Raw genomic sequence first — 18,653 nt, 5'->3', positions numbered from 1 at the left:
TTGTATTGAATTCGTCGGGCCACTTTCAATTACTGCGGCAGAAAAGGAGTGAAGTGTGAGACTTGATTTTGACACTTGATGAATGCAAATGATGCATGATATGCAAGATGCGCAAGTATGCATTTTTTAATTTTTATCGAAGGACTTATAGAAGTAATTTTGTAAACATAACAACTTAAACATTACATTAATGATAAAAGAGTACTACAAGGTAATTCCCTTTCTAACAACCAAGCCAAGGGATAAGCTTACAAATATAAAATACTACAAGATAAATCCCTTTCTAACAGACTGAGCCAAAGGGTGGACTCCAAATATAAAAAGACTAGAAGGTAAATCCCTTTCTAACAGACTGAGCCAAAGGGTAGGCTCCAAATACAAAACACTTGCAAATCTAAAACAATACAAATATAAAACATAAAGCAGTAAACAACTCTCGGAAGAAACTTCAGGCACCCTAGGGAGACGGGTAAGAACATGTGCTGGCAAAGAAAGCGCTCCGCTTCTTCTTATGTCCCGGAATCTGGCCAATGATAGCCTCCTTTTCTTCATTCAATTTGACAATTTCCTTCTTCAGCTCACCGATATCCCAAGCCCTCTGTTCCAGTAGGCCCATCACACATGCATTCTCGCGTACTGCTTCTTTATACTCTTCCGTCACTCTTGCATTTTCTTTCATCAACTCGGCTATCTTTTCCTGATACTCCCTTTCAGTCTCCAAGGTCATGGGCATAGGTGGTGCTGGAGTTACTGCGGACACGGACCTTGTGAGTTTGTAAGGCATCCCGAAATCAATAGCTCGGTCGATAACCCACTGCGTATAGTCAGCATGGACGGCCCCCGTCCGCCTTCCTAACTGGCCTCTATCTTTCCACCGGATGGCGTGCCAAGCTCGTGCAATTTGGCGCCTCATTCCCGTAGGGTCAAACTCATTGTGGTAATATATGTTATCCAGGTGAATGCTGAGAGGCTTTCCTACCATGGGGAGCTTGAACTGACGTCTAGCGAGAACCGGATTGTAACTGATTCCTCCATACATGCCCATGAGTGGTACATTGTTGAACAACCCGCAACTATCAATGATGGTACCTTTGTCATAAGCTGGTTCATACCATACTACCTCATTTGGGGTAAGGGCCATGAGTCTGTCTGACCATCGGAGGCCATCTGGGTTGGTGGTGAAACGAGGAGTTCGGGGTAAATGAGAGGTAATCCATCTATAGAACAACGGTGCACAACATTTGATAAGTCCACGACCCGCTAAGGTACGCTCGTGGATGGAGTGATAGGTATCGGCTAACAAAGTAGGAGTAGGGTTTTTTGAAAGGAAAATTTTAATGGCATGGATGTCGACAAAGTTGTCAAGGTTGGGGAAGAGCACTAGACCATAAATGAGTAGGGCAAGGATGGCATCAAAGGCGTCAGCACTGGACATTCTGTAGAAATAATCGGCTTTTTCAAAAAGGAACTTGGTAGGGAAACCTAAGAGTTTGCTATTAGCGGTAATATGGTTTTTCACTTCGGTAGTCGGTAAATGGAGAGCTTCGGCAATGGTCGAGAACCTAGGAGGATCTTCGAGACCACTAAAAGGTATTTGGTTGAGCACTGGTCGACCAATCCAAAAAGCATATTCCTCCAAAGTGGGAACCAATTGAAACTCCGGGAAACCAAAGCAATGATACTCTGGGTCATAGAACTGAACAAATGTACCAAGGAGTCCCTCATCAACCTTCATCCTTACCATACCGAGTAGATTCCCATGGTCTCTACAGAAGCGGTCCGAGCATTTCACCTTATTTGTTAAATCCCTTAACCTTACAAGATCCAGCTTCCTGAAGCTGTACTGCTTAAGCTTCCTTGTTTTAAAAGTCATATCTACGATGTTTACAATAAAACTAATATAAGTCCTTCAATATTTTGATGAATGCGAAAAAAAAGTTTTATGAATGAATGCGTGGATGTATGATTATGCAAGGAAACATGATGAAGTGTAGGATATACAATGTTGGAGCTTAGGGATAACAACGCCATTTGGTAAGGACTATGGTTTCCATTTGCACTTGTAACAAGGGTTCTACCAAGGTTCCCAAAGTTTTCAACCACGTCCGAATATTTGTTAGGCGACGAGAGTACTCTCGTTCCAACAATATTCATCGGTTAGTCTCGTTTGGGTGTAGTATCGCGTGACGACCAATACGAGAGTACTCTCGACTAGCCACCGCACTACGTCCTAAAAGGCCAAGATGGGTTAAAGGTGACTAAAGGTTCTCAACTTCGACGGTCCCTTGAAAGTATCATGCCATACGCGAGTACTCGCGACAACAACGGTATACCTCCAAGGTCCCTCCATTGAGTGGGTTATCACATGTACCCATGCCGAAGAGTACTCTTGGCATGTATACTATGATTATACCCGATCCTATCTTAAGTTCACTCAAGCCCGGGTATAGAGCTTATCTCACCACTCCCGTATAAATACTTACAAAGTATATACAAATGATAAAGCATAAGAAATAAAGAAAGAAAGGTGGGCTTAACCCGCGTAGGATCCCCAGTGAAGTCGCCATTTTTGTAGACCAAGATTTTCGGGTGTCAAGCCATTAATTGAACTTGAACCTTCAATCTACCGGACTTGCTCGATTTTATTCTTGGGAAGGGAAAAAGAGATTGAAAAACCCTTTTTGGATCCGGGGGTTGGTTACGATTCGGGAAGGTGTTAGGCACCCGCGTCGTTCACGGTACTCCGTGAGAACCTCTTTCTAACTTTATTTTATTTGAAAAATTATTGATTAAAGTATGAGTGAAAGAATGGAGGGAGAAGAAGTAGGAGTTTTGGTTATTTTTGATTGATTGATTTGAAAGGAATAAAGCCTCTGCCTACGTACCCTTAAAAGGGATCAAAACCACCGTAGTTCACTCTTATAAAAAATATTTTTGTGGGTTAGGTTGATTTTAATTATTTTTGAAAAATGGTTTTCAAGAAGGAGATTGAGGGGCCTCAAGGCACTAGAAATAAAAATAGAAGTGAGGTTGTTTCATTTTATTTAAGAAATTGAGTCTAAGTTTAATTAAAGTTCAATTAGGATTTTGATTAAGAAAATAAAGGGAAAATCACTTGGATTTGGATCCAAAGTTTATTATGAAAATAATTTGACTTTTGCTTATTTAATTTTTTGGAATGAAAAAGGTTTTACTAAACTAACGGTAAATTGGCGTAACGATGCAAAAAGTAAAGCAAAGCATGGATAAAATGGTGTAGTGTCGGTGCTTGTGTCGGTGTGTGCGATTACTAAGCTATTACATACCATTCCTAAATGCAAAGCCCACAACAAATTACATCATTCCCCTAATTATACACACTAAAAAAATATGGGGCTTTGCAATAAGAAAAAAAAAACATGAATAGGTACCAAAATTAAAGCAATCATGATATAATGAGATAAATGAGAAATTTAAAGCATCAAATACTAGAGTAGAATGCATGATGTTAAAAGTTTTAAAGCAATGCATGAAGTAAAGCAAAATTAACAAGAAAAATTATGGAGTAAAAAAAACATTTAAAATGCATGAAATAACAATTACATCCTTAGATAAATTGAAGCAAATGCATGATGTAGAAAAAGATTAGAACACTAATTAAAACATTATGAGATCATAGCTAAAGATTAATATGTTAAACTAAAATGTTAAGAAAAAAAACGACAATGAAAATAATGAAGAAAAAATTATGCGCATAGGATTTTTCTTTAAGAAAACAGGGAGTGTCATGGTGAAAACAGTGGTGTTAGTTAGCAAAATAGTAGTGATTTAGAAAAGAAACCATGAGAATAGAGATGGGCCAGTGTGAAAACGTGTTGGGCCTGGATCGAATCAATTTGGAACATCTGATTCTGATCTGAGGAATCTGAGAGATGAGGGCATACGGCAGAGGGGTGGGTAGGCAAGCACCGGATTATTGAGGTATAAATACCCCAAAATCGACCCAGCAAGCCACAACCCAACTTCCTCTTCTCTATACTCCCTCTCTCACTTGTTCTCATTTCTCTCTATTTTCTGAAAAAAAACAGTATGAACAGAGATGAATCTTCATCTCTTCCGGCGAGCATTGCCGCTCCGGTACGGTGGTCTGCCGACCCCACAGGGCGGCGCCGCCGTACCGGACCACAACCATCCCCGTTTTTTGAAAACAACCACAATTTTTGACATCCTTTTTCACATAGAGTTTGAATCCGGCATCGTTTTTTCCAAAATCGAAGTAAAAATCCATAGATCTACGTTTTAAAAAAAATCGGATTCAAACCTATGTAGATTTTTTTTTGCATTTTTGAACATACACTTAAATATGCATAGCTTTCTATCTATGAGATGAGTACAAAAAGAAAAGAGTGAGACGAAGTTGGTTACCTTTCGAGATCGGAGAAAAAATAAAAGTAGATAACCGACGGGAAAACTTCAAGCTCTTCCCCTCTTTGCTTGATTCTATCACTGGTCCGATTTGAGATGTTGTTATAAGATCCGAATCGCAGTTTTTGCAGTACAGATTCAAAGGAAACCGAAAACAAGTTTTGTGATGAACTTGTTAATGCATGATTCAAGGTTTGGTGATATATTGATGCAGATTCTAGCTCGAAAATAATTGTGTTGTGTTGGTAAGCTTGAAATCGAAGCTGGAATGAATTTAGGTGTTGTTTGAATTTGTTGATTTCGGTTTTGTTATGTTTCTGGAAAATTGTTCATAGTCTGTTCATATGATATTCATATTTTCTTCATGAATTTCTTGGTGTTTGATCTAAAAGAAAAGAGAGAGAAAATTGGGAATTGTTTATTGGTTTAAAAGCAGCTGCCAATCTCTGACTTCGTCTACAGTGAAGCAATAATGACAGTCTATTTATAGACTGTCATTTTCTAGGGTTAGCTGACAGATACAAAGGACGCAAATGCCCTCAACTGGGCCTGATGCCAGCATTTCATCTGATAATTGGGGACCAAGTCATTGAATGACCAATGACAGACTGACACTTGGACAAGACTAAAGGACTCAAGGACTAAAATGAAATGAGAATAATAATAAAAAGGCAAAAAGAAAATAAAAAGGATGGTGAGTTTTTAACTCACGTGACTAAAACAAAATATTAATAAAAATTGTAATAAAAATAATAATAATAATAATAATAATAATAATAATAATAATAATAATAATAATAATAAAAAATAAAGACTTTATCTTAAATGAGGTATTTTAAAATACCTCTCTGCCGAAGTTTTGACTGAAACGTCTAAAATAACGCGGCGTTTTAAAGTGCGAACAAAATTCTTTTGAAGCAATCTAAAGACGGACAAAGAGGAAAATTTGAATTAAAAGCTTCTTACAGGAAATAAAAATAGGACGCTAAACACTTAAAAAGAGCGCGTAAAATATTTTTTTAAAAAAAGCTGACGCGCAAAAGAAATAATTACTCGAAAGTTGGACAAAAAGAAATTCGCTTTGAACTGTAAAATAAAGCCTTAAAAAATTTTAAAAGACGACTAAAATACTTTAAATAAATAAAGCGAAAAGAGTTTGACGTTTTTAAAAAAATACGACTAAAAAGAAATGACTGGTCCAAAATTGGAGTATGACAACGCTTGATAAAATAAAATTGACTGAAGTTTCATGGTTACTTAGTGCAACTGACAAGTTAATACCATGTATGTAAACATTTCTCTTAAAAAAAATATGTTCATTGCATAGATATTGCTACTCTTAAATGGATAATATGAATGAGATTTAGTCATTTATAGTTATATTTTTTGTTTTTTTTGCATTTGAATTACTTATTAATATTTTCATTTAAATTTAAGATTGAATGTTATTTAAGAAGTTATCAAAATTAATACGTGATAAATGTAAAAAAGAAATCAAAAAGAGATGTTTGAGACAGTTTGAATTGTCGCAAATGCTAACAAGATCCCTTCAAACAAAAAAAAAATACACTTCATGATAGTTACAAACCCTCGCAATAACTTTTATCATAGTTGTAACGACGTTTGCTTGAATTGTCGTAACATGACTCATCGACACGTATATCCTTGAAGGTTACCCAACCGTCGCAAGTGCCCAATCGCGACCATAAGGAATTTAATATGGATGGGTATATGCATATAAATCTATGGAGTAGTGTTAATTCAAGTGTAAAAAATTAAAGGTATAGAAAAATTGAGTTCATTCATCGCAAAGGAAATTATAAATTGATTTACATATTATTCACGAACAAAATTATTCCGCGGCCATAGAATTTCAATCAATCAAGTATCTTATTGAAATAATTCACATCCATACTAGCAGGATACCCATAAAAAAAAATCCTTACTAGCAAGATAGCAAGACATCATTTGTTCAAAAAGAAAATGATACCTAGAAAGAAATAATTAATTTTTGTTGAATGACCATTGGCTGAATTTAACACAATTATTTTTTTAAAGGAAATATTTCAAATTATATACATAAAGTTGGTATACATAATTTGATATAAGGTTATAATAACATTTATAGCAGGTAGATAATTTTTTTTCTTGTCCAAAAATAATATTATTATTTTTAAATTTTTTTGACTGCAATATTAATTAATATTTAATTTTTACTATATATTAATTATTTTCTTAAAAATTTATCTATATTATAATTTTTAATTACAATAGTTTCTACCAAGATTTTATTATTGTATATTATATGGTTTCCATGAGACATTATATATAGCATAGTTGAGTCCATTTCACTCATCACAAACAAAAATACAAAGAGCAAGTTTTCTCACATATTATACATCAACACTCTTCTTGGTATAACTCACTCCCTTACTAAGTGGATACCTAGAAATAATACATTTTGATTCTAGTTTAATTTATTTTCAATTTACTAATTTTAATTGTGTTTTATGTTGTTGTTTCTTCAGATTTTACATCAAAGAATCTCATGGCCTTGACTACCTCAACCTTAACAGAAAAGAAGAAGGTTTTGTTTATATTGGGTGCAACAGGAACTGGGAAGACTAAACTTTCCATCAACTTAGGAACACAATTCCCATCTGAGATCATCAATTATGACAAAATTCAAGTCTATAAAGGCCTTGACATTGTCACCAATAAGGTACAGGAATCTGAACGTTGTTCAATTCCTCATCATATATTAGGCATCATTGATGATCCTGAATATGATTTCACTGTGGATGATTTTTGCAAGCACGTGCTTGAAGCTTTAGATCTTATAATTGAAAATGGACACCTACCTATTATTGTAGGAGGGTCCAATTCTTACCTAAAAAAGTTAGTTGACGACCCAATCATTGCCTTTCATTCAAAATATGATTGTTGTTTTATTTGGGTCGATGTGTCTCTGCCGATTCTCTTTCCATATTTGGACAAAAGAGTGGATGAGATGGTTGAGGCAGGGATGGTAGATGAGATAAGAGAATTTTTTGTGCCTGGAGCAGACAACACAAAAGGAATTAGAATGGCTATTGGGGTCCCAGAGCTTGATTCTTACTTTGAAATAGAAATGAAAAAAGGTCTAGATGGTGCTGAAAAGGAAAAGATACTAAAGGAAGCCATTAGAAAAACCAAACAAAACACCTTGATATTGGCTGAAAATCAACACTCGGAGATCCAAAGTATGGCTGATAAGCTTGGATCGATGATTAACAAAATTAATTCTACAGAAGTCTTTGAGGCCATTCTAAGGGGGGAAGACTATCAACGATTGTATCAAGAGATTGTAATTAAGCCAAGCATGAAGATAGTGAAGAGATTTCTAGAGGAGGCAAACCCTAGATTTAAATATGAAAAATATTCAAATGGAATTGGGAAACACACACCTAATGGTGTTTGAAACATCTTTTTTCATGATTTTTTTCATTCGTATATGAAAAATGTATGAATTTCGTTGTCTTATTTCTATGTGGGAATAAATTTGAGGTGGGTGGAAGTCTTACAGATTTTGTCGTCTTATTATATTTAGTGATGCATAATATAAAATAAAATAAATGTAAAATTAGTTCTTCATTTTTTTTTCAATTCGTTCTTCATTTTGTCGTCTTATTCTATTTTGTAATTTCTCGTCTTGTAATGAATTGTAATCATTTTTTTAAGAGACTAAAGTGGATTTATTACCTAAAAGAAATACATAATTTTTCGAAACGTTCTGCATTTTCCAATACCCTTAAATGGTCGAAATACACATTATTGAGAGCCTTACTCAACTTTTTAGCATCATAAAGTTTCACATATCATAAAAAAACATACATCAGACCCCTAGCATTTCTATTTATTGAAACAAATAAATCTGTCATAATGCCACATACTTCAAAACCTTTCCTGAGATCACAATAATGTAGATGTTTTAACATGTTTGTGAAATAGTAAGTTACCAGTGAAGCTTCTAAAGGGTCTTGTCTTGACTAAGAAAGAGTAGAAACCTTGTTGCGTGATGATGACTGTGATTGATTTCATCCCATAACATACCTGACACACCTAACCCTACTGGTCAAACTTGTGTATGGTTGAAACGACCTTGCAGAATTGCGACATGCAGAAACATAATGTTGCCTATACTGCTCGCGACTGACATAACCATGATCTCACCTGTAGTGCTAATGGCTAAAGCTAAAATCCTACCCCTGTTGAACATTTGTCAAAACCAGTCCGCATGTATCCTCTTTGCCATGAAAATTCCTAACATGTATAGTCCTTGATCATTTGGTCGGATAGCCTTCCAACGTCGACAACTAACCACAATCCACTCTTCTCAATCCCCGCCCTTCCCCCCACCCCCACCCATGGTTCCACCCTTGTATGAGCCCCTCCCATCCCATTATTCCTCTCCACCGGTGAAAAGGAGTTCCGGCGCTGATGCCTTGGAGTAAACCTAGGGATGCCACACCTCCCTCTCTCTCTCTCTCTCTCTCTCTCTCTCTCTCTCTCTCTCTCTATCGTTGTTTCTTCTCCAAAACGCTTGATAAAATAAAATTGACTGAAGTTTCATGGTTACTTAGTGCAACTGACAAGTTAATTCCATGTATGTAAACATTGCTCTTAAAAAAAATATGTTCATTGCAGAGATATTGCTACTCTTAAATGGATAATATGAATGAGATTTAGTCATTTATAGTTATATTTTTTTGTTTTTTTTGCATTTGAAGTACTTATTAATATTTTCATTTAAATTTAAGATTGAATGTTATTTAAGAAGTTATCAAAATTAATACGTGATAAATGTAAAAAAGAAATCAAAAACAGATGTTTGAGACAGTTTGAATTGTCGCAAATGCTAATAAGATCCCTTCAAACAAAAAAAAATACACTTCATGATAGTTACAAACCCTCGCAATAACTTTTATCATAGTTGTAACGACGCTTGCTTGAATTGTCGTAACATGACTCATCGACACGTATATCCTTGAAAGTTACCCAACCGTCGCAAGTGCCCAATCGCGACCATAAGGAATTTAATATGGATGGGTATATGCATATAAATCTATGGAGTAGTGTTATTTCAAGTGTAAAAAATTAAAGGTATAGAACAATTGAGTTCATTCATCGCAAAGGAAATTATAAATTATTTTACATATTATTCACGAACAAAATTATTTCGCGGCCATAGAATTTCAATCAATCAAGTATCTATTGAAATAATTCACATCCATACTAGCAGGATATCCTTAAAAAAAAAATCCTTACTAGCAAGATAGCATGACATCATTTGTTCAAAAAGAAAATGATACCTAGAAAGAAATAATTAATTTTTGTTGAATGACCATTGGCTGAATTTAACACAATTATTTTTTTAAAGGAAATATTTCAAATTATATACATAAAGTTGGTATACATAATTTGATATAAGGTTATAATAACATTTATAGCAGGTAGATAATTTTTTTTCTTGTCCAAAAATAATATTATTATTTTTAAATTTTTTTGACTGCAATATTAATTAATATTTAATTTTTACTATATATTAATTATTTTCTTAAAAATTTATCTATCTTATAATTTTTAATTACAATAGTTACTACCAAGATTTTATTATTGTATATTATATGGTTTCCTTGAGACATTATATATAGCATAGTTGAGTCCATTTCACTCATCACAAACAAAAATACCAAGAGCAAGTTTTCTCACATATTATACATCAACACTCTTCTTGGTATAACTCACTCCCTTACTAAGTGGATACCTAGAAATAATACATTTTGATTCTAGTTTAATTTATTTTCAATTTACTAATTTTAATTATGTTTTATGTTGTTGTTTCTTCAGATTTTACATCAAAGAATCTCATGGCCTTGACTACGTCAACCTTAACAGAAAAGAAGAAGGTTTTATTTATATTGGGTGCAACAGGAACTGGGAAGACTAAACTTTCCATCAACTTAGGAACTCAATTCCCATCTGAGATCATCAATTCTGACAAAATTCAAGTCTATAAAGGCCTTGACATTGTCACCAATAAGGTACAGGAATCTGAACGTTGTTCAATTCCTCATCATATATTAGGCATCATTGATGATCCTGAATATGATTTCACTGTGGATGATTTTTGCAAGCACGTGCTTGAAGCTTTAGATCTTATAATTGAAAATGGACACCTACCTATTATTGTAGGAGGGTCCAATTCTTACCTAAAAAAGTTAGTTGACGACCCAGTCATTGCATTTCATTCAAAATATGATTGTTGTTTTATTTGGGTCGATGTGTCTCTGCCGATTCTCTTTCCATATTTGGACAAAAGAGTGGACGAGATGGTTGAGGCAGGGATGGTAGATGAGATAAGAGAATTTTTTGTGCCTGGAGCAGACAACACAAAAGGAATTAGAAGGGCTATTGGGGTCCCAGAGCTTGATTCTTACTTTGAAATAGAAATGAAAAAAGGTCTAGATGGTGCTGAAAAGGAAAAGATACTAAAGGAAGCCATTAGAAAATCCAAACAAAACACCTTGATATTGGCTGAAAATTAACACTCGAAGATCCAAAGTATGGCTGATAAGCTTGGATCGATGATTAACAAAATTAATTCTACAGAAGTCTTTGAGGCCATTCTAAGGGGGGGAGACTATCAACGATTGTATCAAGAGATTGTAATTAAGCCAAGCATGAAGATAGTGAAGAGATTTCTAGAGGAGGCAAACCCTAGATTTAAATATGAAAAATATTCAAATGGAATTGGGAAACACACACCTAATGGTGTTTGAAACATCTTTTTTCATGATTTTTTTCATTCGTATATGAAAAATGTATGAATTTCGTTGTCTTATTTCTATGTGGGAATAAATTTGAGGTGGGTGGAAGTCTTACAGATTTTGTCGTCTTATTATATTTAGTGATGCATAATATAAAATAAAATAAATGTAAAATTAGTTCTTCATTTTTTTCCCAATTCGTTCTTCATTTTGTCGTCTTATTCTATTTTGTAATTTCTCGTCTTGTAATGAATTGTAATCATTTTTTTAAGAGACTAAAGTGGATTTATTACCTAAAAGAAATACATAATTTTTCGAAACGTTCTGCATTTTCCAATACCCTTAAATGGTCGAAATACACATTATTGAGAGCCTTACTCAACTTTTTAGCATCATAAAGTTTCACATATCATAAAAAAACATACATCAGACCCCTAGCATTTCTATTTATTGAAACCAATAAATCTGTCATAATGCCACATACTTCAAAACCTTTCCTGAGATCACAATAATGTAGATGTTTTAACATGTTTGTGAAATAGTAAGTTACCAGTGAAGCTTCTAAAGGGTCTTGTCTTGACTAAGAAAGAGTAGAAACCTTGTTGCGTGATGATGACTGTGATTGATTTCATCCCATAACATACCTGACACACCTAACCCTACTGGTCAAACTTGTGTATGGTTGAAACGACCTTGCAGAATTGCGACATGCAGAAACATAATGTTGCCTATACTGCTCGCGACTGACATAACCATGATCTCACCTGTAGTGCTAATGGCTAAAGCTAAAATCCTACCCCTGTTGAACATTTGTCAAAACCAGTCCGCATGTATCCTCTTTGCCATGAAAATTCCTAACATGTATAGTCCTTGATCATTTGGTCGGATAGCCTTCCAACGTCGACAACTAACCACAATCCACTCTTCTCAATCCCCGCCCTTCCCCCCACCCCCACCCATGGTTCCACCCTTGTATGAGCCCCTCCCATCCCATTATTCCTCTCCACCGGTGAAAAGGAGTTCCGGCGCTGATGCCTTGGAGTAAACCTAGGGATGCCACACCTCTCTCTCTCTCTCTCTCTCTCTCTCTCTCTCTCTCTATCGTTGTTTCTTCTCCAAAACGCTTGATAAAATAAAATTGACTGAAGTTTCATGGTTACTTAGTGCAACTGACAAGTTAATTCCATGTATGTAAACATTGCTCTTAAAAAAAATATGTTCATTGCAGAGATATTGCTACTCTTAAATGGATAATATGAATGAGATTTAGTCATTTATAGTTATATTTTTTTGTTTTTTTTGCATTTGAAGTACTTATTAATATTTTCATTTAAATTTAAGATTGAATGTTATTTAAGAAGTTATCAAAATTAATACGTGATAAATGTAAAAAAGAAATCAAAAACAGATGTTTGAGACAGTTTGAATTGTCGCAAATGCTAATAAGATCCCTTCAAACAAAAAAAAATACACTTCATGATAGTTACAAACCCTCGCAATAACTTTTATCATAGTTGTAACGACGCTTGCTTGAATTGTCGTAACATGACTCATCGACACGTATATCCTTGAAAGTTACCCAACCGTCGCAAGTGCCCAATCGCGACCATAAGGAATTTAATATGGATGGGTATATGCATATAAATCTATGGAGTAGTGTTATTTCAAGTGTAAAAAATTAAAGGTATAGAACAATTGAGTTCATTCATCGCAAAGGAAATTATAAATTGTTTTACATATTATTCACGAACAAAATTATTTCGCGGCCATAGAATTTCAATCAATCAAGTATCTATTGAAATAATTCACATCCATACTAGCAGGATATCCTTAAAAAAAAAATCCTTACTAGCAAGATAGCATGACATCATTTGTTCAAAAAGAAAATGATACCTAGAAAGAAATAATTAATTTTTGTTGAATGACCATTGGCTGAATTTAACACAATTATTTTTTTAAAGGAAATATTTCAAATTATATACATAAAGTTGGTATACATAATTTGATATAAGGTTATAATAACATTTATAGCAGGTAGATAATTTTTTTTCTTGTCCAAAAATAATATTATTATTTTTAAATTTTTTTGACTGCAATATTAATTAATATTTAATTTTTACTATATATTAATTATTTTCTTAAAAATTTATCTATCTTATAATTTTTAATTACAATAGTTACTACCAAGATTTTATTATTGTATATTATATGGTTTCCTTGAGACATTATATATAGCATAGTTGAGTCCATTTCACTCATCACAAACAAAAATACCAAGAGCAAGTTTTCTCACATATTATACATCAACACTCTTCTTGGTATAACTCACTCCCTTACTAAGTGGATACCTAGAAATAATACATTTTGATTCTAGTTTAATTTATTTTCAATTTACTAATTTTAATTATGTTTTATGTTGTTGTTTCTTCAGATTTTACATCAAAGAATCTCATGGCCTTGACTACGTCAACCTTAACAGAAAAGAAGAAGGTTTTATTTATATTGGGTGCAACAGGAACTGGGAAGACTAAACTTTCCATCAACTTAGGAACTCAATTCCCATCTGAGATCATCAATTCTGACAAAATTCAAGTCTATAAAGGCCTTGACATTGTCACCAATAAGGTACAGGAATCTGAACGTTGTTCAATTCCTCATCATATATTAGGCATCATTGATGATCCTGAATATGATTTCACTGTGGATGATTTTTGCAAGCACGTGCTTGAAGCTTTAGATCTTATAATTGAAAATGGACACCTACCTATTATTGTAGGAGGGTCCAATTCTTACCTAAAAAAGTTAGTTGACGACCCAGTCATTGCATTTCATTCAAAATATGATTGTTGTTTTATTTGGGTCGATGTGTCTCTGCCGATTCTCTTTCCATATTTGGACAAAAGAGTGGATGAGATGGTTGAGGTAGGGATGGTAGATGAGATAAGAGAATTTTTTGTGCCTGGAGCAGACAACACAAAAGGAATTAGAAGGGCTATTGGGGTCCCAGAGCTTGATTCTTACTTTGAAATAGAAATGAAAAAAGGTCTAGATGGTGCTGAAAAGGAAAAGATACTAAAGGAAGCCATTAGAAAATCCAAACAAAACACCTTGATATTGGCTGAAAATCAACACTCGAAGATCCAAAGTATGGCTGATAAGCTTGGATCGATGATTAACAAAATTAATTCTACAGAAGTCTTTGAGGCCATTCTAAGGGGGGGAGACTATCAACGATTGTATCAAGAGATTGTAATTAAGCCAAGCATGAAGATAGTGAAGAGATTTCTAGAGGAGGCAAACCCTAGATTTAAATATGAAAAATATTCAAATGGAATTGGGAAACACACACCTAATGGTGTTTGAAACATCTTTTTTCATGATTTTTTTCATTCGTATATGAAAAATGTATGAATTTCGTTGTCTTATTTCTATGTGGGAATAAATTTGAGGTGGGTGGAAGTCTTACAGATTTTGTCGTCTTATTATATTTAGTGATGCATAATATAAAATAAAATAAATGTAAAATTAGTTCTTCATTTTTTTCCCAATTCGTTCTTCATTTTGTCGTCTTATTCTATTTTGTAATTTCTCGTCTTGTAATGAATTGTAATCATTTTTTTAAGAGACTAAAGTGGATTTATTACCTAAAAGAAATACATAATTTTTCGAAACGTTCTGCATTTTCCAATACCCTTAAATGGTCGAAATACACATTATTGAGAGCCTTACTCAACTTTTTAGCATCATAAAGTTTCACATATCATAAAAAAACATACATCAGACCCCTAGCATTTCTATTTATTGAAACCAATAAATCTGTCATAATGCCACATACTTCAAAACCTTTCCTGAGATCACAATAATGTAGATGTTTTAACATGTTTGTGAAATAGTAAGTTACCAGTGAAGCTTCTAAAGGGTCTTGTCTTGACTAAGAAAGAGTAGAAACCTTGTTGCGTGATGATGACTGTGATTGATTTCATCCCATAACATACCTGACACACCTAACCCTACTGGTCAAACTTGTGTATGGTTGAAACGACCTTGCAGAATTGCGACATGCAGAAACATAATGTTGCCTATACTGCTCGCGACTGACATAACCATGATCTCACCTGTAGTGCTAATGGCTAAAGCTAAAATCCTACCGCTGTTGAACATTTGTCAAAACCAGTTCGCATGTATCCTCTTTGCCATGAAAATTCCTAACATGTATAGTCCTCGATCATTTGGTTGGATAGCCTTCCAACGTCGACAACTAACCACAATCCACTCTTCTCAATCCCCGCCCTTCCCCCCACCCCCACCCATGGTTCCACCCTTGTATGAGCCCCTCCCATCCCATTATTCCTCTCCACCGGTGAAAAGGAGTTCCGGCACTGTGGCCTTGGAGTAAACCTAGGGATGCCACACCTCTCTCTCTCTCTCTCTCTCTGTCTCTCTCTATCGTTGTTTCTTCTCCAAAACGCTTGATAAAATAAAATTGACTGAAGTTTCATGGTTACTTAGTGCAACTGACAAGTTAATTCCATGTATGTAAACATTGCTCTTAAAAAAAATATGTTCATTGCAGAGATATTGCTACTCTTAAATAGATAATATGAATGAGATTTAGTAATTTATAGTTATATTTTTTTTTTTTTGCATTTGAAGTACTTATTAATATTTTCATTTAAATTTAAGATTGAATGTTATTTAAGAAGTTATCAAAATTAATACGTGATAAATGTAAAAAAGAAATCAAAAACAGATGTGTGAGACAGTTTGAATTGTCGCAAATGCTAATAAGATCCCTTCAAACAAAAAAAAATACACTTCATGATAGTTACAAACCCTCGCAATAACTTTTATCATAGTTGTAACGACGTTTGCTTGAATTGTCGTAACATGACTCATCGACACGTATATCCTTGAAGGTTACCCAACCGTCGCAAGTGCCCAATCGCGACCATAAGGAATTTAATATGGATGGGTATATGCATATAAATCTATGGAGTAGTGTTAATTCAAGTGTAAAAAGTTAGAGGTATAGAACAATTGAGTTCATTCATCGCAAAGGAAATTATAAATTGATTTACATATTATTCACGAACAAAATTATTCCGCGGCCATAGAATTTCAATCAATCAAGTATCTTATTGAAATAATTCACATCCATACTAGCAGGATACCCATAAAAAAAATCCTTACTAGCAAGATAGCAAGACATCATTTGTTCAAAAAGAAAATGATACCTAGAAACAAATAATTAATTTTTGTTGAATGACCATTGGCTGAATTTAACACAATTATTTTTTTAAAGGAAATATTTCAAATTATATACATAAAGTTGGTATACATAATTTGATATAAGGTTATAATAACATTTATAGCAGGTAGATAATGTTTTTTTTTCTTGTCCAAAAATAATATTATTATTTTTAAATTTTTTTGACTGCAATATTAATTAATACTTAATTTTTACTATATATTAATTATTTTCTTAAAAAATTTCCTATCTTATAATTTTTAATTACAATAGTTACTACCAAGATTTTATTATTGTATATTATATGGTTTCCTTGAGACATTATATATAGCATAGTTGAGTCGATTTCACTCATCACAAACAAAAATACAAATAGCAAGTTTTCTCACATATTATACAGCAACCCTCTTCTTGGTATAACTCACTCCCTTACTAAGTAGATACCTAGAAATAATACATTTTGATTCTAGTTTAATTTATTTTCAATTTACTAATTTTAATTATGTTTTATGTTGTTTTTTCTTCAGATTTTACATCAAAGAATCTCATGGCCTTGAGTACCTCAACCTTAACAGAAAAGAAGAAGGTTTTATTTATATTGGGTGCAATAGGAACTAGGAAGACTAAACTTTCCATCAACTTAGGAACTCAATTCCCATTCGAGATCATCAATTCTGACAAAATTCAAGTCTATAAAGGCCTTGACATTGTCACCAATAAGGTACAGGAATCTGAACGTTGTTCAATTCCTCATCATATATTAGGCATCATTGATGATCCTGAACATGATTTCACTGTGGATGATTTTTGCAAGCGCGTGCTTGAAGCTTTAGATCTTATAATTGAAAATGGACACCTACCTATTATTGTAGGAGGGTCCAATTCTTACCTAAAAAAATTAGTTGACGACCCAGTCATTGCATTTCATTCAAAATATGATTGTTGTTTTATCTGGGTCGACGTGTCTCTGCCTATTCTCTTTCCATATTTGGACAAAAGAGTGGATGAGATGGTTGAGGCAGGGATGGTAGATGAGATAAGAGTATTTTTTGTACCTGGGGCAGACAACACAAAAGGAATTAGAAGGGCTATTGGGGTCCCAGAGCTTGATTCTTACTTTGAAATAGAAATGAAAAAAGGTCTAGATGGTGCTGAAAAGGAAAAGATACTAAAGGAAGCCATTAAAAAAACCAAACAAAACACCTTGATATTGGCTGAAAATCAACACTCGAAGATCCAAAGTATGGCTGATAAGCTTGGATCGATGATTAACAAAATTAATTCTACAGAAGTCTTTGAGGCCATTCTAAGGGGGGAAGACTATCAACGATTGTATCAAGAGATTGTAATTAAGCCAAGCATAAAGATAGTGAAGAGATTTCTAGAGGAGGCAAACCCTAGATTTAGATATGAAAAATATTCAAATGGAATTGGGAATCACACATCTAATGGTGTTTGAAACATCTTTTTTTATGACTTTTTTCATTCGTATGAGAGAAATGTATGAATTTTGTGGCCTTATTTTTATGTGGGATATTTTTTTTGGTGGGTGGGAGTCTTACAGATTTTGTCGTCTTATTATATTTAGTAATGAATAAAATAAAATAAAATAATTGTAAAATTAGATCTTAATTTTTTTTCCCAATTAGTTCTTGATTTTGTCGTCTTATTAAGTGGATTATATTGCCCACAAGAAAAAGTCATCCGACACAAGACGTATTTAAATTTTTGAAAGAAATAGAAACAAACCAATAGTTTCATTTCCAATCTCACAAAGGACAGAAAAACTGTCAAGATCGAAGGCAATTTGTTTTGAATTATAGCTATACATCTTGCTTGACCTTTAGGTTAGTCATTTATATTAGATATTAAATTTAAATACGTTGAGAATAGATTAGCAAACAATTTCATAGAAAATAAAGCATAGACTTGAGTTTGTGCATGGATGAAATTATTTGATTATCCCTACAACCCCAAGAATAGAAGAATGTACTCACTCATGATCATAGTAGACAAAAGAATAAATTATAAAGGCATGAAATTAAAACACATAAAAGTAAATGACTGTAAATGTAAAGATCAGAAAATAAAGGACAAGAATGCAAACTGTAGCAAAATAAAGAACAAAACATAAACAAGAAGTAAGAACTTTGATTTCCACTTTGTAGCAAGATTACAATTGTAAAAGATGA

General features: G+C 33.6%; 1 protein-coding gene and 4 pseudogenes across 1 annotated transcript; 4 read left to right on the top strand and 1 right to left on the bottom strand.

The window, feature by feature from the left end:
- Nucleotides 1-157: 157 nt before the first annotated feature.
- LOC146935921 (uncharacterized) lies at nt 158-4,364 on the bottom strand. The gene has a single exon (XM_085750954.1). The coding sequence runs from the start codon at nt 1,871-1,873 to the stop codon at nt 458-460; it is 1,416 nt and encodes a 471-aa protein (XP_085607080.1). The 5' UTR covers nt 1,874-4,364; the 3' UTR covers nt 158-457.
- Nucleotides 4,365-6,952: 2,588 nt separating this feature from the next.
- LOC146935920 (adenylate isopentenyltransferase 5, chloroplastic pseudogene) lies at nt 6,953-7,864 on the top strand (annotated as a pseudogene).
- A 2,449-nt stretch (nt 7,865-10,313) lies between these two features.
- On the top strand, nt 10,314-11,225 carry LOC146935919 (adenylate isopentenyltransferase 5, chloroplastic pseudogene; annotated as a pseudogene).
- A 2,439-nt stretch (nt 11,226-13,664) lies between these two features.
- LOC146935918 (adenylate isopentenyltransferase 5, chloroplastic pseudogene) lies at nt 13,665-14,576 on the top strand (annotated as a pseudogene).
- Nucleotides 14,577-17,008: 2,432 nt separating this feature from the next.
- LOC146935917 (adenylate isopentenyltransferase 5, chloroplastic pseudogene) lies at nt 17,009-17,920 on the top strand (annotated as a pseudogene).
- The last annotated feature ends 733 nt before the right edge of the window (nt 17,921-18,653 follow it).

Source organism: Medicago sativa, chromosome 3 (assembly GCF_051527215.1).
Source record: "Medicago sativa cultivar Bolivia chromosome 3, Bolivia_mono, whole genome shotgun sequence".
In the NCBI taxonomy this organism is placed as follows: domain Eukaryota; kingdom Viridiplantae; phylum Streptophyta; class Magnoliopsida; order Fabales; family Fabaceae; genus Medicago; species Medicago sativa.
The sequence above is the reverse complement of the archived record's forward strand: the minus strand, read 5'-3'. Positions and strand labels throughout refer to the sequence as shown.

What these genes read in the sequence shown, in the direction of transcription:
- LOC146935921 (XM_085750954.1), bottom strand. Translation starts at nt 1,873, where the DNA reads ATGACTTTTAAAACAAGGAAGCTTAAGCAGTACAGCTTCAGGAAGCTG.